At 43.8% G+C, this 23,767-nt stretch overlaps 1 protein-coding gene across 8 annotated transcripts in view; it reads right to left on the bottom strand.

The window, feature by feature from the left end:
- bnc2 (basonuclin zinc finger protein 2) overlaps nt 1-23,767 on the bottom strand; it is a 449,449-nt gene that overhangs the window by 167,101 nt on the left and 258,581 nt on the right. For all 8 annotated transcript variants that reach the window (XM_080188297.1, XM_080188298.1, XM_080188300.1 and 5 more), the window contains one exon: nt 653-755. In XM_080188297.1, the coding sequence (XP_080044423.1) occupies nt 653-755 (103 nt within the window). The remainder of the gene's footprint in view (nt 1-652; nt 756-23,767) is intronic.

The following is a 23,767-nucleotide window of genomic DNA, read 5'->3' as shown; positions in this document are numbered from 1 at the left end:
CAATAGAGAATTCAGGAGATACTTATTTACACTGAGAGTGGTGAGAATGTGGAAAACACAGCCACATGGGTTATTTGAAACAGAGTGTTGGTGCAGTTGGGGGAAGCTGGTTTATTATAGGGAGAGAACGGGATGAAGAGGAGTGGGAGCAGGCTAATGGGAACACTGCTTCCAAATGCCTCCATTGCCTTGACCCTCCTCCATCTGTGTAACTTCCTCCGGCCTCACAATTGTTCCATATCTCCGCATCCGTTTAACTCCGGCCTCCTGAGCACATCCCATTTTAAATCGCTCCACCATCAGTGGCTGCACCTTCAACAATCGGGATCCTCGCTTTCCAAATTCTCTCCCGAAATCTAGCTATCTTTTTATCTTTCTCTCCCTCAATGCTCTTTAACACTTCCCTCTTTCAGTAAGCTTTCAGTCACCTGTCCCGTATGTCTCCTGCCTAGGCCCAGGGTCAAAATCTGTTCGACCGTGCTCCCTGGGATATTTCATTAGGTTAAAAGTGCAAGGTAAATACATGTTGTTTTTACTGTTTTATAAACACTAGCATGGACCAGTCGGGCCGAATTGACAGTTTCGGCAAAGCAAATTCCATTAATTCTGCTGTCACGCTAAATATCTGGTGGAAGTGCTTGATTTGACTCACCATGTGCCACCCAGCCATGCTTACACTGGTCACAGGTCCGTAAGCTGATCTTTCCGGGCTGGAAACATTCACACGTACAATTTACCAGTGTGCAGCGAATGGCCTACAAGGAGGAAAGAAAAAGGCAGCTGTCAACTGAGTCGCAATATTTTCCCAAGGTCACGTTTCATCATACCAACATCGCCCAAAATGTGTCCGACTTTTGTTATCCCATCAGGATTGTAGATCTTTTGATCCCAAGAGGATGCAAAGTCATTTCTAGAACCATCTTCATCTGAGAATCTTCTCACAAAGAAACATACTTCCCCCCAGAGGCTCCTCCCTCAATCATGAGGAACATGGCAGCTCCAGTGGGAAATCACACCGTGAGAATTGTTAAACCCTTTTGGTCAGAGAGAATTGAATTCATTTACGATTAAGGCCAAAGTTATGTTGCAAGGCCAACTTTTCAGAAGAGCACAAGTAACAGGAACATGAGTGGGCCTTTTGTATTCATCAACCAAGCACCCTTAGCTCTCCAGGTTAGAGAGTTCCAAAGATTCACAACCCTCAGGAGAAAACATTTCTCCTCATCTCAATACCTAAATGGCTGACCCCATATCCAGAGATTATGGTCCCTAGTTTTTGATTTGATTTATTATTGTCACATGTATTGGGGTACAGTGAAAAGTAATATTTCTTGCACACTATACTGAAAACGCTTATAGAGTAAATAGGGGAGAAGGAAAGGAGAGGGTGCAGAATGTAATGTTAGTTGACTCTCCAACCAGAGGAAACAACTTCCCAACAACTGCCTCAGTCAACCCCCTCCGAATTTTACACACTTTAATAGGAGCATCTCTCATTCGACTAATTTCGGAGGATCCAGGCCCATTCTGCTCAACTTCTGCACATAGGACAACCCTCTTAACCCAAGACTCAATTGAATTAACCTATTTACAGTCTGTCCACAGCAAGTATATCTTTTCTTTGGTTATCTGTTCACCATACCCACGCTGTGGTTTCACCAAAACCCAAGACTTCCTTCGTCTTATTCTCCAAATCTCTCAAATGAAAAGATGCCATTCACTTTCCTAATTACTTGCTGGGTCTCAATGTTATTTCCTGTGATTCAGATTCAGGGATCCCCGGATCCCACAGAATCTCAACATTGGCTAGTTTTAGATGCTTCAAAACACATTCCGTTTATCTGTTAATCCTACCAAAATGGATAAGAGTTTAAGAGTTAGGAGCAGTAGGCCATTTGGCCCCTTGAGCCTGCTGTCCCATTCAAGATCATGATTTTATGCTTCCTCCATTATATTCCAATGTCACTTCCTTGGCCAATTAGTTCACCCGTCAATATCATTTTGTCTCCTCCTCACATTTACTTTCCCAGCAGGCTTTGTATTGGGCGCCAACTTGGATATATTTTACTCTCAGCCCCCTCATCAAAGTCATTCACATAGATTGTAAACAGTTGAACCCCAGCATCGCAACACTCCACTCGTTACAGCTTACAAACCCAAAAGTGACCCGTTCATTCCTACTTTACCTCACCAGAGTGGAACCCTGCAACCCAACACTGGAACATTTCTTGAACATTCAGCTGTACGGTTGCTGGTTGACTGTGCAGGATGCTAGACTGACTGAAACAGGAGAAAGTCACAGCTGGAGACCCCAGGAGATTAGGAGTCACAGCTCCTGTTCCCCATCATGTGGGAAATGCAGCTGAGTAACACAGTAAAACATGTGTCAAACATCCTTCAACTATGAACAACGACAACGCTCAGTACATGAATGGATTTTGGATAAAGTCCGGCAGTTTGAACTGTGCAGACAATCTGTCTGTAAACCATCCTGTATATCACAGTCCATCAAACCCAGTGTTGCAGCAATGCACATCCCAGCTCCAGGCACAACTCAACCTAACCTATCACGAGTGGACTTTCCACCCTTCCACTTCCTTGGTGCCACCTAATCTGTCTGAAGCATCTTCATTAGCATCGAGTAAGAAAGTAAATCCATTATCATATTACACTGTCCAGGGCAGAGAGCTGTGAAAATGTCAAGATCTATCAGCACTCTGTCAGATGCCCAAATCCAGACTTTACAACATTCAAAATGCTTAAAAACATTCACTGATAAATGTACCAAATTCAAGAGCAAAGTTTCGAACCTCACCCAGTCCAATAGAAAGAAGCTTATCATTAAGATGAATACATTGCAATATAAGTGGGTTAAATATTGGGTTATGGAAGATATTTCCAAGACAGGACCAATTTTGTGAAAGCTACATTCTACACAAACTTTGAAAAGTCAGGCTGATGAGATAAAGGGTGAAGGGAAAAGACCTGCCTGGAGAATAAAAAGTAGCAGAAGGTAGTTGGGCAGAAAGGCCTGATGTTGTAAATACTTTGAAACTCTAGTCTGTACCAGTTCCCAGTATTGTTCAGCCCAGTACCCAGCTGGGACTGTGACCCAGCAAACTCCAGTCAGATATGGAGCTGCCAAATCCAATTCATAGAATCCCTACAGGGGCCATTCAGCCCATCTAGTCTGCACAGACTCTGACAGAGCATTGAACTCCACCCTATCCCCATAACCCCACACAATTTAGTGGTGCAGTGATTAACACTGCTGGGGATTTGGGTTTGATTCCTGGCTTGGGTCACTGTCTGTGTGGAGTTTGCACATTCTGTCCGTGTCCATGTGGGTTTCCTCCAGGTGCTCCGGTTTCCTCCCACAGTTCAGAGATGTGCAGGTAAGGTTGATTGGCCATTGCCCCTCAGTGTCCTGGGATGTGTAGATTAAAGGGATTAGTGGGGTTGTGGGGCTAGGCCTGGGGTGGGATTGTTGTTGATGCAGACTCACTGGGCCAAATAGCCTCTTCTGCACTGTAGGGTTTCTATGATTCTATGAAGTCCCACGTCTAATCCACTTCACAAGGTCCACTGGTGAAGGAAGTGAACCAAGAATCACTTTCACAAAGTGACAGTGAGACAACATACTGCCTCAAATGTGAAAACACCTAAAGTTTCCCCTCCTGCAGAGGCTCCAAGTCTCCAGCAGTTGAGAGCTCTCAGTGAAGATCTCTGAGCTTCAGCCACAGTTCCATCTGACGGTTGGGTGCCTTTTACATTTCTCAGCTGAAGTCACTGTTTGGAACTCTTGCGATTCAGAAGGGGGGGAACAGGTTATCTTTTTAGAATCATACTTGACCATGGGGGAGTCCAGAGGTTCTTGTGTCCCTGCTGGAGGACCATGGGAACGGGAAGAAAATTATACCCATTACCCAGAAGACACACATCTGAATTCCCAAGGAGCAGATGGATTGTTGATTCAAAACTTCAAAAATAATAATTTGAAGCCACTCTGTCTGGGGTTAGAGATGGTCATAACATCCCCCTCTGGTGTACTAGCTGACTAATTACAGGTACCTGTCCCCTTTATGGTGCAGTATCTAACACTAATGACTGCAAGAAATGGATGCAGTAATTAAAGCAGCAAAGATTCTGCTAAATCACTTATTGAAATAAATAACAGTCACCATCTCTCCAGGCTGATCCAAGGGACAAGGGGGTGAAACACTGATTCTCACACACACACACACACACACACACACACACACTTCTTGCTGCTGTGCTTTGGACCGCACTCGAGGAGTGACCTGGTCAGTCTCTGGCTAGTTTCTGTGGACAGTGACCAGCAATGCCAGGATAGTCCCCCCTCCTCCACTATTTTAATCTGCACAGCATTTATCTCCAGCCTTTCTACCAATCAGAGCACAAGCCAAGATGATCACCAATCAGATGGATATATTTCCAATAAAAGGGATAAGGGGAACAGGTGGGGAAGTGGGTCTGAGACCAGGGAGAGATCAGCCATGATCGGATTGAATGGCGGAGCAGGCTGGAAGAGCTGGATTGTGTATATCTGCTCCTAATTCCCATATGCCTAACTGCGGGGCAGGGCGGGGCTGGTTAATTTACTCCGACTTCAACTGCGGATAGACACGGTGGCACAGTGGTTGGCACTGCTGCCTCACAGCACCAGGGACTCAGTTCAATCGACCTTGGGTCACTGTCTGTGTGGAGCTGACACATTCTCCCCCTATCTACAGGGGCTTCCTCTAGGTGTTCCTCCCACACTCTGAAGATGTGAGGGATAGGTGGATTGGCCATGCTAAATTGCCCCTGAGTGGCAGGGGGGGTTTAGCAGAGTAGATATGTGGGGTTACAGGATAGGGCCTGGGTGGGATTATTGTTGGTGCAGGAGTGATGGGCTGAATGGCCTCCTTCTGCACTGTAGGAAATTTATGATTCGATTATTTAGTGACACAAGGAGAAGGATATGGAGGGAAAATGGGATAGAATTAAATAGAAATGGGAAGTGGATAGCCAATGGTTGATCCCTGCAAAGATACATTGCTTCCCCGATGTAAGAATTAGTTTACTTCTCAGGAAAAACTGGGGAAATATTTCAGCAAATTGTCATAATCTCAAAGGGCAGCAGAAGAAACTTCAATTCCAACTTTCAAAAGGGGATTGGATAAAGACTCAGAAAGGGAAAATCTTACAGGGCAGTGGGAAAAGGGCAGGGGAGTGGGAAAATTGGATAACTCTTACTGAAAGCCAACACCGCAACGATGGGCTGAATGGCTTCATTCTGTGCTGTAAGATTCCGTGCGGAACTGCAGAACACACAAACAAACAATGCATCGCTCCTTCAGTTTCAAAACTCTACTGATGAGGAATGTTTTGCTCATAATTGAGATCACTACAAGGAGGTTTAGCCTCTTATCAGCCAATTTGCAATGAACAAGCTCAGTGCAGGAATGAATTTTTACTGCTTTATTGAGAGAATGATGTTAAAAGATATTTCACTGAAATCTATAAACTCTGACTCAAAACTGTTGATATTATTGACAAAAACAGTGGAAAATAGCTTCAAGATTTCTACAGCCAACTTTCCCTGATAACTTCTAAGATATTCAGCGTAACCCACAGAATATTCAACCTTAAATCTATTCACTCACCATTTGAAAGGAAATCTTACAATATCAACGAAAGTGCTTCAACTCACTGAATATTTTCAACACAATATATGTTTGCTTTGGAATTAAATCCTTTTTTTGGTTTGCATAAACTAATTTTTGGCTCAGATCTGTGTGTCTGGTTGTATACCCCAGGCACTATCATTCAATTGTATCTGCAGCAAACAGTATTTTTATGTACAATTGTACTTCCATATTCTCTGTGATATTGGAGGGTCAATCAGTCAGTCAGGTTTTTATGTGATATTGCCCTGTAATTGTCAAAAATACACTGTTCCGCCAATTGGATGTTATTTCATAGTTTGACCATTAAAATACACTGCAAGGTGGGGGGGACAAGCGGCAGGGGTTGTGCAGAGGGAGCAAGGGGGTAGAAAGTAGGTTGAGGTGAGCATTTGAGAGGAGAGGGGTAGGATGGGATACAAAGAGGGTAGGAGGGTGTGCAGTGAAAGGGTCCAGAGAGGGTGCTGGGGTTGCATATTCATAGCTGCACCATACTGAAGTGGAACATTTAACTAGCAGAAAGGAGTGCGGTTAAATGAAACCGTATCAAAATGGGCCAAAGTCAAAGCCTACATATTCTAATTTGTTTTGCATAGTAACTTTATGGTACATTTTATTGCAACAGTTTTAAAAAAAGGTTATAAGTTTGTCAGTAATAATTCAGCTGTGTGTGCCTTCAAGTCAGGATCGGGAGATAGTTCATTTCAGCGTTTGAGCAGCTAAATCTGAAACCATCGCAATTCTGCATCAAACATTTCAGAATCTGCCAAGTAACTACAGGACAGTTCCCAATCAGTGTACAGCCAGTGATACAATCAGCATTACAGAGAGAATTGAAAACAATTCACAACATCACAAATCTTTTGAACAGACCATTAGGGAATCTATTTGCTCCTTCTGGAAATATTTTCCCTTCCATAAACTGAAAGTTGGATCGAACAGGGGGGTCATTTCCAGATCCAATCGTGCAACTTGTTCCCTAAACTTTATCAACTTATGCACTCCAATATCCGGTCTGTTACATTGCAAAAAGATCAGGTTTAACCTCCAAATAATGATGAAAAGAATAAAGAATGGAAGGAGCTAGGAAACAAAATCACGTCTAATTCCACACAAGGAAGCAAGAAAGACAGGAGCAGAAATCGTGTCCGTGTCTGCAGATATACCTGGTACCAACTGTGCTTTTCACAGTGAGTGTGTGTTCCCTGTTAATGGTATTTCTCTGCATCATGCCTGTATGCTTGTGGATTGATAGGAATAAAAGCACTGTACAAATACACGGATGAATCAATAATACATTAAGATAAAATCATTTACTGTAATTGTGGGGTGACTGGCCAAGCTTTTTAATAGCTGAGGAAAGTACTAAAAAAAATTTAATAGCTCATTAAAACAATTATTGCCATTCTCTGAAGATTTCTCTTACACATAAAGAGACACATCGTGAGACTGTAAGGCAAATTCACAAAAATTATCAGCAGGACATAATTAAAAATCTGGTTTTGAATATTGCTCTGTGCTGTCTGTACTGAATACTAACTGCAGCTTCTACACCAGAACAGTCCCTTGTATTAACAAGGCTCAGGCTATGAATAATTCTCCTGTAACTGAGCAGGCCCCGGATCTGAAGTCCGTCCCTCCTCACAACACTTGATGCTTTACAAGATGTAACATTTAACATCTGCACAAATTACTTTCCAGAGAGTTATGCAGTTTGGAGTATAATTAGAAAAATGGACACAGCCAGTTGCTAATAACTGATCAATGAATGAATACACACTCCGTTTTTAATCTCTCCTCATTTAGCTAAAGTCACAATTGAAAGCATGGGAGAGAGAAGAGGTGCACACGTGTCCTGACAAACAGACACGGACAAACACACACACACACACTCTCTCACCACCCCCCCGACAACAGACACAGACAGACAGACACACACACACATACACACACTCTTTCTCACTTTCTCTCCCCGATGACTCTCATATCGTCATACTCTCTCTTCCTGACAGACAGAAGGCAAACACACTCTCACTCTCTCTCTAGTACACGCACACACACTCTCACTCTCTCTCTAGTACACGCACACACACTCTCACTCTCTCTCTAGTACACGCACACACACTCTCACTCTCTCTCTAGTACACGCACACACACTCTCACTCTCTCTCTAGTACACGCACACACACTCTCACTCTCTCTCTAGTACACGCACACACACTCTCACTCTCTCTCTAGTACACGCACACACACTCTCACTCTCTCTCTAGTACACGCACACACACTCTCACTCTCTCTCTAGTACACGCACACACACTCTCACTCTCTCTCTAGTACACGCACACACACTCTCACTCTCTCTCTAGTACACGCACACACACTCTCACTCTCTCTCTAGTACACGCACACACACTCTCACTCTCTCTCTAGTACACGCACACACACTCTCACTCTCTCTCTAGTACACGCACACACACTCTCACTCTCTCTCTAGTACACGCACACACACACTCACTCTCTCTCTAGTACACGCACACACACACTCACTCTCTCTCTAGTACACGCACACACACACTCACTCTCTCTCTAGTACACGCACACACACACTCACTCTCTCTCTAGTACACGCACACACACACTCACTCTCTCTCTAGTACACGCACACACACACTCACTCTCTAGTACACGCACACACACACTCACTCTCTAGTACACACACACACTCACTCACTCACTCACTCACTCACTCACACTCTAATACACACAAACACACACACACTCTCTCTAGTACACACACACACTCACTCACTCACACTCTAATACACACACACTCTTCCTCTGACAGACTCAGACACATGCTGACTCACAGGCAGACAAGCAGGCACACATACACACACACACACACACACTCTCTCTCTCTGTCTGTCTGTCGGGGAGACAGACAAACACACGCTCTCCTCTCTAACACACACATGCTGACTCACAGGCAGGCTGGCATGCACACACACATATACACACGCACATGTATGGGCACACACCGATATACACACACACACACACACACACGCAAACACAAATGATCAAAACTGTTCTTACTTGTGCGTGATCATCAGCATATTCTGACTGCATTACAAGCAGCCCAAACACCCTGTTTACAAATGTTTCAAGTCCTTCAATGTCGTTGGCAATTACTTTGCTTAAGAATAACACATTTGATTTTAACCAAAAAAAAACGTCTGAAGTGGCAATGAAGTGAGGGCTTCTTACATCCTCACAGCAGCGAGTTTCCAGAAGAGCTGCAAGGATGGAGACTTTATACAGCAGCTTTCGTGTGAGTGTTGAACATGCACCCACCTGTCCCAGGCAAAACCTTCAAACCCAGGGTAAATACAAATAAAAACATTAGGGGGTGTAAAGCAAATTATAGCTTCCAGTTGTACAATAAAATATTTTAATGAGCATCAAATCTTTCCTGCCTTATAAATAGAAAAGAAGGAAGCCTGCAGGAACCTGCAGCTGACTACTAATTACAAGAGTCTCACTTTTTGTAATGAAAGTCAGTCAGAGTAACCAAACTGCTTTTTGATGTGGGTTTTTAAACATAGAATTAGCGAATGATTTCCACACATTGGTTGTCGTGGGAAGTGTGAGGCAGTGCCACCGCTTCACACGTTTACAGCAGTCTCGCTCATTTACAGAAAAATAATCAAATAAACACCGAGACTGGTCCCACTGGCATTAAAACTCTGGCTAATAAAGGTAAACACAAGGAACCCAGCACACGAGAGAGTAAAATAAAGGTAAAAGCAAAAATACTGCGGATGCTGGAATCTACAAAAACAAAAAATGCTGGAAAATCTCAAGAACTCTGGTGAAGGGTCATCCAGACTCGAAACGTTGGCTCAGTTCTCTCTCCACAGGAACTGTCAGATCTGCTGAGATTTTTCAGAGTCAAATAAAGGCACTGGGTTACACACCTGGCAATGATAATGAAACGTAATGTACTCAGAAGCTGCAGACTAACTGATTGTTAAATATATCACAATGGAAACATATCCTCTCTTCAGATTTTGGAGATCTCAGGGAGATTTTGAACTCTGTTTTTAATTGAGTTGCCCCAGGTCAAAACCTGCCACACCCAAAGTCAAACTGCATATCATCAGCAACAGGCATCTTGAACACCAAGGAGCTCCATGGGAGTGACACCTGGGAGAAGGTCACTCTGAACCACACAAGGGCGGATAAGGAGCGGTGAGATCGCACAGCTAAGTTTCAAGGAGCTTCTGGAAGGAAGGAAACAAGAGTGGAGAGGTTTATGGGGCGAATTCCAGATATTAAAGCTCAGGCAGCCCGGGGCACGGTCACTAACGGTGGAGTGATAAAAATCGAGGATGCTGGGGAGGTCAGATCCAATACAGAGCTTTGGGAGCACAGGAGGCTACAGAGAGGGAGTGGGGGGGCGGTTACAGAGAGGGAGGGGGTGGGTTACAGAGAGGGAGGGGCTGCGAGATCAGGGAGGAATTTGGAAAAATAAGGATTGGAATTTGACCATTGCGACATGCAAGCTTGGGAGCCAATGCTGGTCAGTGAATGTCCACAACAATAAAGGCAGTGATAAGGCATCACTTTCCACACACATTTACAGATCAAAAACACTGGAGAAAATTCAATCAAACAAAGCTAATAAACCAGCACCAAAGGAACTCAGTGAGAGCTGAAGAATTGTGCCAAATTATTCAATTACTTGCATGTCACATGTTATGGTGTCCAGGTACAACGATTTTATTCTGATGCTTCCACACAACACAACAGTAAATGGATATATTTGCCAACACACTCAGAACATTGTCTCTGTTTTCTTTACCGAGTGGATTATAGAATGAAATTTGGGCTGTACTACTCACCCAAACACCATTGTACACACTCTCCCCCCCCTCCCCCCACCCCGGCATCAGGGAAGGAACGTGTTTTTGCAGGGGTCAAGCATTCACTATCCACTTTCCATTTTGATTTGATTCTATCCTAGTTTCCCTCCATGTCACTGCAAGAATTAAATTATAGAATCCCTACAGGGTAGAACGAGGCCATTCGGCCCATAGAGTCTGCACCAACACCAACTGCACCCAGGCCTTAACCACATAACCCCACGTATTTACCCTGCTAGACTACCTGACACTAAGGGACAATTTAGCACGGCTAATCAAGCCAACCGCACGTCTTTGGAATGTGGGAGGAAAGCGGAGTACCTGGAGGAAATCCCCGCTGACATGGGGAGAATGCGCAAACTCCACACAGACAGTGACCCAAGGCCGGAATTGAACCTTGATCTCTGGTGTGGTAAGACAGCAGTGTTAACCAATGTGCCGTCCCATCTGAACACATATCCCAACAATGGGCACAGGATAAGCCCAGTGATGTATCTGCGTATACAGATCCTGGTGTGTCTGTTTGGAAGACAGAACAATGGGGCTGTAACAAAGAATCACCTGACTTGTAGCGTAAGGAGGTGAGGGTAGTGTGGGAGTATCAGTACTTTAGAACGACAGCACACAAAGAGGTGATACAGCCCATCTTGACAGTGTCTTTGTCCCCTGCTCTCTTTATGACCCTCCACACATTTCCTTTTGAAAGTTATGCTTGCATTGACTTCTACCACCTGTTCAGGTAGCACACTGCAGCACCAAAACATTCTCATCTCCCCTCCGGAACCTATACCAATTCAACTGAAAAGAAAATGTTGCAAGACTTGTTAGCCTCAGAGGACACTCCCTGTAAAATGTGACAGTGCTAATTTGAAATCAAAGTTATGTAATAAGGTATAGACTAGAACGATTTGAGAATTCCTCTTCACAATGAATTAAGTTTTATAATCCCCACAACAATAACTTCAAAAGACAGGTGTCCAAGTCTGCTGACAACCAAAGTTAGGATGGAAATTAAACTGTGAGGAGGGGACAGACCCAATTGCAAGAAGAGTGAGGCAATTTGAGTGAGTGGGAGAGAACAGAGCAGATGGAGTGAAATGTAGGGAAGTCACTCAGTAGAGGAATCTTTACTCCTCGAACTATAGTCTCTGCTACATTCCCAATTAGAATTGTTCCACTCTTAGTGGCTATGCCTTCAGTTGGTCTCAAGCTCTGGAATTCTCTCTGACTCCTCTGAGCCTCTTATCTCACTTTCCTCTTTTAACACACTTCTTAAAACTTACTCCTTTGACCAAACTCTTGGTCTCCTGACCCAGTATCTCCTCGCCGTTTTCATATTTTGGTTAATAATGGTCCTGTGAAGCACCCTGGGCATTTCCATACAGTAAAGACACTATATAAATGTAAGTTGTTGTAGGGAAATGTTTGTATTTTGAGGTTTCTGGGTATCCCCCTGTACAAATCACAGGAAATTAACATGCGGATGGAGCAAGCAATGATGAAAGCAAATGTTAGGTGGGCCTTTATCACCAGATGGACAACAAGAGTAAGCAGCTCTTATAATAATTATATCGAGCTTTGGTGAGACCACGCCTGGAGCACTTTGTACAGTTTCGGTCTCCATTCCAAGGAACAATTTGCATTGGACCGAATGCGATGAGGCTTCATTAAACTGCTTCCTGGGTGAGGGGATGGCAGTATGATGGAGTGATTAAAACTAGTGTTGTGTGTGGGGTCAAGGGTCTCGAGGAGTTGTGGGACTGGAGATTTTTAAAAAATTCTTTCAGGATATGTGGGCATCGCTAGCTCAGCCAGCATTTGTTGCTTATCCCAAATTGCCCCATGAGAAGGTGGTGAGCTGTTGCTGCAGTCCATGTGGTGTTGGTACACTCGACGCTGTTAGTGGGGGAGTTTCTGAATTGTGACGCAGTGGTAGTGAAGGAATGGCGATATATTTCCAAGTCAGGATAGTGGGCGACTTGGACAGGATCTTGCAGGTGGTGGTGTTTTGCAGATATCCTTCTTGGTGATAGTGGTCATGTATTTGGAAGGTGCTGTTGGAGTGAGATTATGGAGATATTCCCCCCACCCCCAATATAGTTTCAGCCCCTTGATAATCAAGAATCTGTCTTGTTTTGCCTCAAACATACTCATAAATTCTACTTCCACTGCTTTTTGAGGAAGAGAATTCCACAGACTCAAGACCATTAGAGAAAAACATTCTTCTCATATTGAGTGAATGACCCTTTAGTTTTAAACAATGACTCTTGGCCAAGAGGAAACATCTTCTCCACATCCACCGTCAACACCCTCTGAGGATCTTAAAAAGTTTTGATCGAGTTGCTTCTTACTCTTCTAAACTCGAGTGGATACAAACCTAATCTCGTAAGATGACCCACCCATTCCTGGTCTCACTTCCTGGCTAGACATCGATCTACTGCATGTCTGTTTGCCAGACATGCAGAATGAGGGCAGCACGGTAGCACAGTGGTTAGCTCTGCTGCCTCACAGCGTCAGGGACCCCGGTTCAATTCCCAGCTTGGGTCCCTGTCAGTGTAGAGTTTGCACGTTCTCCCCGTGTCTGTGTGGGTTTCCTCCAGGTGCTCTGGTTTCCTTCCACATTCCAAAGATGTGTGTGTTAAGTGGATTGGCCTTGCTGAATTGTCCCACAGTATCAGGGAGACTAGCTCAGGTAAATGCACGGGGTCATGGGGACAGGGCCTGGGTGGGATTGCAGACGGTGCAGGCTTGACAGGCCGAATGGCCTCCTTCTGCACTGTAGAATTCTATGAGTTTATGAACAACATTGCGATAATGACCAGATTATCGATTTCTGTGATGTTGTCTGAGGCTTAAATATTGGCTTGGCCTCCAGGGGGAACCTGCCTGCTCTTCTTTGGAGTAGCATCCATACCTTCCATACGCCCACCTGAGAGAATTGATAATGTTGATGAGACAAGTGGTGGCGCTACCTTTGACTGTTCGGGAAAACAGCCTTGGTTTTTGTGTTCAAATCCTGGTGTGACTCCTGAAGCCAGAACCTTGTGATTCAGAGGTGAGGATGTAACCAACTAAGTCACAACACATACAAGAACAGAAGATGCTGGGAAATCTCAGCAGGTCTGGCAGTGTTTGTGTGGAGACAATCATTGTGAGTGAACAGAGAACTGTTAATGCGTTCCCTATTCCTGACTCCACACAGCTCAGCCGGTCTGACAGCATCTGTGGGGAGAGAATAGAGCCAACGTTTCGAGTTGGGATGAGCCTTCAACAGTGCTGAAGACAAAGGGATTTGAAATATTCGCTCTATTCTCTCTCCACAGGTGCTGTCAGACCTGCTGAGATTTTCCAGCATTTTCTGTTTTCGATTCAGATTCCAGCATCCGCAGTATTTTGCTTTTATCTAAGCCACTGCTGATACAAGTACATGAATAGTTTGATGAGGTGGGAGCAGGCACAGAGCAGATGGTCTGCTTTTCTGCTGTCCACTCTGTGGAATAGAATGGAACACCGAGATCAGATGAAAAAGTTTCTGACAAACATTCCCCTTCACAAAGACACAAAGAAAAACATAATCACATGTCTTGCAGCTGATAATATTGTGACAAATCTCGGCTTGCATTCTTCAGCCTCAGAGCAAAATAGATTTTCCAAAATACTTTGACAGAAAGGCAGTGTCCCTTTAACATGTGATAAAGGAACTGGAAGGGATAAGGGCAATGCAATCATGAAGCAATATAAACTGCGCAGTTTGGAAAATATCAGGTCAGTCTTGCAATGCTGTTAACAAGAAAGGAATACAGTCAGCACTGAGAGTGCTGAGATTCGAGATTGACAAACTATTTACCCACTGAACATTTACAATGGTGATCAGTTTACAGAGAGGTCTATTCCTCTCTTAGAATCTTGCCTCCTTACTGTGATATATTTTTGCTGAGAGTCATGAATTGTCTCCTTAAATGCCTACCACTGCTTGCTTACAGTTTCTCCTATGAGCCTGTCTAATTCAATATTGTAATTCCCTTTAAGTTAAATACAGTTGCTTCCCATTGATGTTTTTCACTCTCAAACTGAACATTAACTTCTATCATGTTATGATCACTATTTCCTAGGCAAGCTTTTACTCAGAGATCATTAAACCTGCCTCATTACCCATTACCAGGTCCAAGATAGCCTGTTCCTTGGTTGGTTCCATCACATATTGCTCTCGCAAACTCTCTCTAATGCAGTCTTTAAATTAGTTGTCATAGCCATCCTTTCCAACTTGATTGACCCATCGAGTTATAAAGGTTTACAGCATGGAAACAGGCCCTTCAGCCCAACTTGTCCATGCCACCCCATTTTTTAACCACTAAGCTAGCCCTAATTGCTCGCATTTGGCCCATATCTCTCTATACCCATCTTATCCATGTTAACTGTCTAAACCCTTTTAAAAAGACAAAATTGTGCCACCACCTTGTTCCAAACACTCACCACCATGTAAATGAAAAAAATTGCCCCTCTACTTTTCTAGTTCTCCCCTTTCACCTTAAACCTATGCCCTCTTTTAGACTTCTATAAAGTTACCTCATAGCCTCCTACGCTCCAGAGAAAAAAGTCCCACTCTGTCCAGCCTCTTCTTAAAACTCAAACCATCAAGTCCTGGCAGCATCCTAGTATTGCTTTTCTGTACTCTTTCTAGTTTAACAATATCCTTTCTATAATAGGGTGACCAGAACTGTACACAGTATTCCAAGTGTGGCCTTACCAATGTCTTGTACAACTTCAACAAAACGTCCCAAACTCCTGTATTCAATGTTCTGACCGATGAAACCAAGCATGCCGAATGCCTTCTTCACCATTCTGTCCACCTGTGACTCCACTTTCAAGGAGCTATGAACATGTACCTCTAAATCTCTGCTCTGTAACTCTCCCCTACGCCCTACCATTAACTGAGTAAGTCCCGCCCTGGTTCAAGCGATCAAAATGCATCACCTCACATTTATCTAAATTAAACTCCATCTACTATTCGTCAGCCCACAGGCCCATTGCAATCCAAGATAACCTTCTTCAACGTCCATTACGCACCAATCTTGGTGTCATCTGCAAACTTACTAACGATATCTCCTATATTCTTATCCAAATCATTAATATAAATGACAAATAACAATGGACCCAGCATCAACCCCTGAGGTACACTGCTGGTCACAGGCCTCCAGTTTGAAAAACAATCCTCTACAACCACCCTCTGACTTCTGTCATCAAGCCAATTTTTTATCCATTTGGCTACCTCATTCTGAATCTGAGATTTAACCTTATGCAACAACCTACCATATGATACCTTGTCAAAGGCCTTGCTAAAGTCCGTGTAGACAACATCAACTGCACTGCCCTCATCTACATTCTTGGTTACCCTTTCAAAAAACTCAATCAAATTTGTGAGACATGATTTTCCACTCACAAAGCCAAGCTGACTGTCCCTAATTAGTCTTTGCATCTCTAAATGCCTGTAGATCTTGTCTCTCAGAATACCTTCCAACAACTTACCCACCTGACCCCATCAACAAGAAGATTAAAGTCACCCATAATTTTTGTTCTTTTTTTTTACAGGTTCCATACAGACAACTATAACAAAGACTTGAGAAAAGTTTTGAGGTTTACTGTAGTTTTCTAGCTCAGACTGCAGTAAGAGTGCAAAGCTGTTCACCTCTGAAGTTAGGCCTAGTCTTCTGTACAGTTCATTAGCACAGCTACAAAGTGAAGTTCCTTTACATCTCTTTCTCCAGAAAGAAAGGTGAGATTATTTTGTTCTTTTATTGAAGTGATATTAAACTGCTCAGTCACCATAGCCACTTGGACAGTCGGCTAAAGGAGCGAAAGCCTCAGATGTGGATATTTTACTCTGTTCAACAAATTTAAAAGGCCATTTTCCTAAAATAAAATTTTCTCCGGTAGAACTGCAATATCTTCTACAGCAGCTCCTTGGCAACCCGACTAATCCAGCTGCTCTATCCATTCAGCTATCAGATGTTGAGGATGAAACTTTTCAGCAATTTTACACCTTTGCGTTACCTCAAAGATACAACAAGGTGAAATAAAAATCCTCAAGCTCCTCAACATCAACAAAAAATACTTTCTCTTTGCTTGCGTATTTATTTGACCGAATGTTTAAACTGGAAACAAGCACCAGGATGAGATATTATAGAATTTGTAACTCACTAAGAGGCCTGTCAGCCCAACAAGTCTGTGCCAGTTTTATGCTGCACAAGAATCTCCTCCCACCCCTCAATTAACCCTGTCTCAGAATCGTGACACTGCAGGAGGCCATTCAGCTCATCATGTCTGCACTGGCTCTCAGAGTAAGTAATTTACTTAGTCCCATTCTCCTGCCTTCTCCCCACAACCCAACACATTCTTCTTTTACAAATAACAATCGGGTTCTCTCCTGAAAGCCCTGATTGAATCTGCCTTCACCACACTCTCAGACAGTGCGTTCCAGACCCGAACCACTCGCTGTGTGAAAAATGTTTTTGTGTTGCTTTTGCTTCTTTTATCAAGAACTTTAAACCTGTGCCCCCTCATGCATGCTCCTGAATAGGAACAGTTTCTCCCTATCTACTCTATCCCAACCCCTTATGATTTTGAGTGTATCTGCCAAATCCCCTCTCCTCAATTCCCCAAGGAAAACAGTCCCAACTTTTCCAATCTATCTTCAGAATGAAACTTCCTCACCCCTGGAACCGTTCTTGTGACTCCTTTCTGCACTCTCTCCAATCTTTTTCCTGAACTGTAACTTCTCATGTTTATTCAGTTCCTCTTTAAATATATCTTTACAATTCACCTCAACCATTCCCTGTGTGAGTAAGTTCCAGGTCCTTTCCACTCTTAGGGTAAATAACTTTCTCCTGAAATCCCTATTGGATTTATCCAGGGAATGTGTTAATTGGGATTAATATTTAAACATCATTACATATCTAAGCGGGGTTATAGTATGTGTTTGCTTTGATGTTATACAAGGTCATAAATTCATATTTTATATTGATTTATTCATTCTCAAAGCACTTTACACCTCTGTCAAGTGGAAGTGCTGCAGTGAATTCAGTCTCTTTGTTGGTTACACTTATATATTTTACAAGCTTTTGATTTTCCTCTTTCTACTAAGATGTGCAAACACCGAAATTCACATGGCCCCATGGAATTGTTTGTTCCCTGGAAGAAGTATTTAAAGAATGGCAAAAATGACCAATTTCCAATTGGTTCTGCTGCAGTTCCGTAGATTGGAATTATTGCATTAATTGAGAATGATTCACCTTTCCCAACAAGCCCCCAGCTTTTAGCCCAGGTCTGTTTCACGACATTTAATACAGACAGGAATTCTGGTCAATGCTATGTTAATTGCCCTCATTCTGTACCAGCCCATGCACCATCATTTTGAACATTGCCCATAATTTGCTAAATCCTTAACACGGAATATCGCTCATTGTCGGTCTGAATTTCTAACAGGTCCATATCTGTTGGCATGTGACGCAGAGAGAAGGCCAAAACAGCAAACTCGTGAAAAATCCTTGAATTCTGAATCATCACATACAGACATCCCGTTACATGGAGCCTGCAGCACAGAAACAGGCCATTTGGCCCAACCCGTCCCTACTGGTGATTGCCATTTGCCCACCTGATTCCACCATCATTTTGTTCTATTCCTTTCTCCTCACTGTGTCTTTCCAGCTTTCCCTTAAATATATCTAAACTATTCACCGTGCCCAGTGACTCTGGCCCCAAACAAGAAGCTTCTCTCAAATTCCCGGTTGGATTTATTTGTGACCAGCTTATAAACGTCATCCTGAGTTTTGTTCCCCCGACAAATGGAAACATTTCGACCAACAGCTGATTGAACTCTTCCACAATTTTAAAGACCTCTATCAGGTAAGCCTCACTCCTCTCTCAGAGAAAGAACATCAGCTGATCTTTATAATTCTCTGCTCTAGTTGCTGGAGGGACACATTGCTGGAGTTGCAGTGCTGAGCGAGTGCTGTACTGTCAGAGGTGCTGTGTTTTGGATGAGATGCTAAACTGAGGCTGAACTCTCAGATGAACCCAAATGATATCAAGGCCCTGTTTTGAAGAAGAACAGGAAGAGTTCACCTTGGCATCCTTCCCCAACTGTTATCCTTTAAACAACATCATCTGCTCATTTTTAGATGACTTTGAGCATATACTGGCTGTCACAATTCTTACATTTTGTGGGCTGTAAGGAGCTTTGGGAACATCCTGAGGGAGTGTGAGGAATTAAATCTTTCAATTTATAGTGGACCAGGTTTTAAACAGGTTTAGAGATGGTCAGCATTTAACAGCATCATCCAACAGTATGTAGATGATTACTGGAAGGCTTTGTAGGAATTGCAATATTTGCCACTGCATCAATAACTTGCATCAATCGATTCTTTTTGAGATGTCCCACCATTGTCTCCTATCTTCTAGATTTCAGACATCTCTCCTCTCCGTCTCTACAAACCGTATGCTTTGTATAGTGCACAAGAAACTTTTCACTATACACTAATATATGTGACAATAATAAATCAAATCCTTCTCCCCTATGTACTCTATGAATGGTATGTTTTGTCTGTACAGTGCACAAGAAACAATACTTTTCACTATACGCTAATGTGACAATAATAAGTCAGATCTTGCTGGACTTTATGAAGGATTGTGCCAAAGATAGACATGGCAAATGATTAGGCCCTGACACAACTCTGCCCTACGGCAGTGACGAAAACCCAAGCAGACAGCTTGAATGGGTTGCTCTTTGCATAATAAACTGTTCACAAGATTCTGCTCTGCACATTGGGCACAGCGCAAGGTGAAATTGGCCATTCTAACTGGTGCAACAGACATTTTATTAAAGCCACAAGGCAGAGATTGTAGATTTATTTCAGAAATGTAATTGCACCTTGCCCTCTGCTCAGCATCTTAGAGATGTGGTTGAGTGGGCAGCGTTTCCATTTCTGCCAGGAGGTCCCACTGCAGAGACTTGGAGCCGGATTATATGCAGAGGACAGTTAAATCTGGGTCCCAGTGTAAGGTGTGAACACACCTCCATTCACCCCGCTCCCTCACCTTTAATTTTTCAGGCAATCTCCTTATATTATTTTGGGGTAGAATCTTCCAATCAAATTCAGGCCAAAAATCCCACCTCCTGAAGTTGCTGACTGATGAGAGCAACAGCAGCACCACCACGAGCACTGGTTAAAGCTGGTACTGCAGTTAGGCAAAGGAGGGGGCATTCAGCAATGGACCTAGATATTCAGGTAAGTTCGAGATCTCACTGGGGCCAGGCTGACGGAGCACAACTGGGGCCAAGGTAAACCTGGAGAGGTCAAAGTGTGGGGAAGGTCATCACCCGTTACAATTAGAATGGCAGCATACCCTTAACTGCCATTAATTGTCCTCATTGTTTTCTAATTTATTCTATCATGGGGTGGGGTGCCACTAGTAGGGCCAGCATGTGCTGCCCATCCTTAATTGCCCTTGAACTGAGTGGATTGCTCAGCTATTGTAAAGGATAGTTAAGAGTCAACCATGTAGCTGTGTGTCGGAAGTCACACACAGGCCAAACCAGGTAAGGATGGCAGGTTTCCTTCTCGTCAGGACATTGACAGCACAACAATCAATCTGGGTCACCAATGATAGTGTCATGGTCACCATTACTAAGATGACCATAATTGTCCAATATTATCATCAATAATTGAGCTTAAACTCTGCCAGTCACCATAACGGGATTTGAACCTGGGTCCCCAGAGCCTTCGCATTTGGATTCTTTCCCCTGTGACATCAGCATTCCACTGTCATCCCTGAAATATACAAATGCCGGTCCATCCTCTCTTCCGGTCGATGCACAGATAGGGCAGATTTCTGTGAGAACTCGGTCTATTTAACAGGAATGTTATTCTGCAGAGGGACAATCACATTGATGAATTCCAGCAAGCGACTCCTTGACTTCCTGAGTATATCTGGTCCAATTCCAGAACAGATTATTCGGAGTGTCAATGGATGGGATGAGTTTATTTATTTCAAAAACACGATATTGTCCTGTTCTTCTGATAATTAGCACAGCTCCATGCTACACTCTCAGCATTGACAGCTGAAAAGCTACTTAGGCAACATTGCTGTGGTAATTAGCAACTCGCTGTCTATTAGTCTATAACTTCTGGCACCTTTTGAATAAAGTTACATGTTAGCTGCGTTCGGAGCGCTGTCAAACGCCTGAGCCCCTCATCAGATTAAAATGAAAACAATTACTGGAATTAGAAAGAACAGAGAAGAGTACAACACTTCATTTGCTGAAGCAATTAACCACATCCTTGTCAAAGCTTTTGGGCGCGTCGTATATGAAGTTGCTCTAATCCCTTGTTGTACGACACACAGCATGCCTGTGGTTGGTCGGCACTGTATGAATAGATAAAGCTGAATATTGTCACCACAGCAAACAAGATTGTTATCCCACATCTTGCCACATATTTCAAGTTAGTCATTGACTGTCTAGTCTGGTCTCCCCATACAGCTTTAAGGAGTGTGTCGCTGGAACTTGATCTTCCCTGAAAGACTGGGATCTGTATATTTTTTATTGTGTCTCAGACACACTGAAACGAGACGTGTCATTTCTTCTGGCCTGCGACTGTGGGATTTTTATTCTCTTCAAAAGGAAATACAATAATGGAGTCTCTGTTGTGGAAGTTAGAAATTTATCCAAAAGGTGTCACCTCTGACAATGCCACGCTCGCTCGGTACCAACCCTCCAACAGAGCAGTGCCCCTTTGATCAGCAAGACCACGACAGTGCAGTGCTCCCTTGGTACCGACACCCCAATGGTGCAGCTCACCCTCAGCAAACACAGAAGCAAACGAAGGCCATTCAGCCAGCTCCATTATTCATGGCTGATCATCGAATTCAACATCCTGATCCCCTCTTCCACCCCCCCAATATCCCTTGCTTTCTTTAGCACCAAGACCTATATCTAATTTCTTCTTGAAATCACACAACATTTTGGCCTCAACTACTTTCTGTGGGAGTGAATTCCACACATTCACCACCCTCTGGGTGAAGAAATTTCCCCTCACCTCAGTTCTAGAAGGTTTATCCCTTATCCTCAAACTACAACCCCTGCTTTTGGGCTCCCCCCCACCATTTGGGGCACTCTTTCCGAACCTATCCTGTCTAACCCAGTTAGAATTTTACAAGTTTTGATGAAATCCTCTCTCACTCTTCTAAACTCCAGTGAATATAATCTTAACTATCTTGTCTCTCTTCCTAAGACAGACCTGCCATCTCAGGAACCGCCTGGTAAACCTTCAATGCACCCCCTCTTTAAGCAGGAACATCCTTCCTCAGATGAAGACACCAAAAGTACACACAATATTCCAGGTGAGGCCTCACCAATGCCCTATACAATTGCAGGAAAACATCCCTACCCCTATACTCAGATCCTCTCGCTATGAAGGCCAACATACCATTTACCATCTTTACTGTCTGCGCACTTATTTCAACAACTGATGCAAGAAGATACCAAAGTCTTGCTGAGTACCCATCTCTCTCAAATAATAATCACCCATTCAAATAATAATCTACCTTCATAGTATTGCTACCAAAGTGGATAATCTGACATTTATCGACATTATACTGCATCAGCCATGCAGATTCTCACACAAAAAGCCAATTCATGCTCCAATGATGCACTGCTCCCTAGTTATTTTGCGCAATTGATTTATATTATGGTTAAGGGGAATATTTTAACATAACATAACATAAGATGACATAACATAAGAAATAGGAGCAGGAGTAGGCCATCTAGCCCTTCGAGCCTGCCCCGCCATTCAATAAGATCATGGCTGATCTGTCGTGGCTCAGTTCCACATTCCCGCCCTCTCCCCATAACCCTTAATCCCCTCTCTTATCAAAAACCCATCAACCCGCTTCTTAAAAATATTTAGCGAGGTAGCCTCCACCACCTCAACGGGCAGAGAATTCCAGAGATTCACCACCCTTTGAGTGAAGAAGTTCCTCCTCAACTCCGTTCTAAACCGCACCCCCTTTATCTTGAGGCTGTGCCCCCTAGTCCTACTGTCCTTTCTGAGCGGGAAGAGCCTCTCCACCTCTATCCTATCCATCCCATTCATCATCTTATACGTCTCAATGAGATCTCCCCTCATTCTTCTAAACTCTAATGAGTACAAGCCTAGTTTATTCAGCCTCTCCTCATAGCTCAACCCCCTCAACTCCGGCATCAGCCTAGTAAACCTCCTCTGCACTCCCTCCAAGGCCAAAATATCCTTGCGTAAGTACGGCGCCCAAAACTGCATACAGTACTCCAGCTGCGGCCTCACCAATGCCCTATACAGCCGCAGCAAGACCTCCCTACTTTTATATTCAATCCCCCTCGCTATGAAGGCCAGCATCCCATTCGCCTTCCTGACCACCTGCTGTACCTGCAAGCTGGGTTTTTGCGACTCATGCACAAGGACCCCGAGGTCCCTCTGCACCGTCGCCTGCTGCAGTTTTTCGCCACGTAAGTAATAGTCCTTCCTACCATTATTCCTACCGACCACCTCGCACTTGCCAACATTAAATTCCATTTGCCAGTTCCTGGCCCATTCGCCCAGCCTATCTAGATCCTTCTGCAGACTCTCCACACCCTCCGCGCAATTTGCCGTTCCACCAATCTTGGTGTCATCAGCAAATTTCGACACCATACACTCGGTTCCCTCCTCCAGATCATCTATATAAATGGTAAATAGCTGAGGCCCCAGCACCGACCCCTGGGGCACTCCACTAGTCACCAACCACCAATCCGAATAGCACCCATTAACCCCCACTCTCTGCCTCCTATTTGACAACCAATCCTCTATCCACGCTAACACCCTACCCCCAACTCCATGCCCCCTGACCTTCTGCAATAACCTCTTGTGAGGTACCTTGTCAAACGCCTTCTGAAAATCAAGACAGACCACATCCACCGGCTCTCCTCTATCCACCGCCCTAGACACATCCTCATAGAACTCTAGTAAATTTGTCAGACACGACTTCCCCTTAACGAAACCGTGCTGCGTCTGCTCTATCAAGCAATTCCCCTCAAGATGCCTCGCTATTTCCTCCTTGATGACGGATTCTAACATTTTACCT

This window comes from Carcharhinus amblyrhynchos, chromosome 5 (genome assembly GCF_965287045.1).
Source record: "Carcharhinus amblyrhynchos chromosome 5, sCarAmb.v2.hapA, whole genome shotgun sequence".
Taxonomy (NCBI): domain Eukaryota; kingdom Metazoa; phylum Chordata; class Chondrichthyes; order Carcharhiniformes; family Carcharhinidae; genus Carcharhinus; species Carcharhinus amblyrhynchos.
Note: the sequence above shows the minus strand (reverse complement) of the source record. Positions and strands in the feature narration are given on the sequence as shown.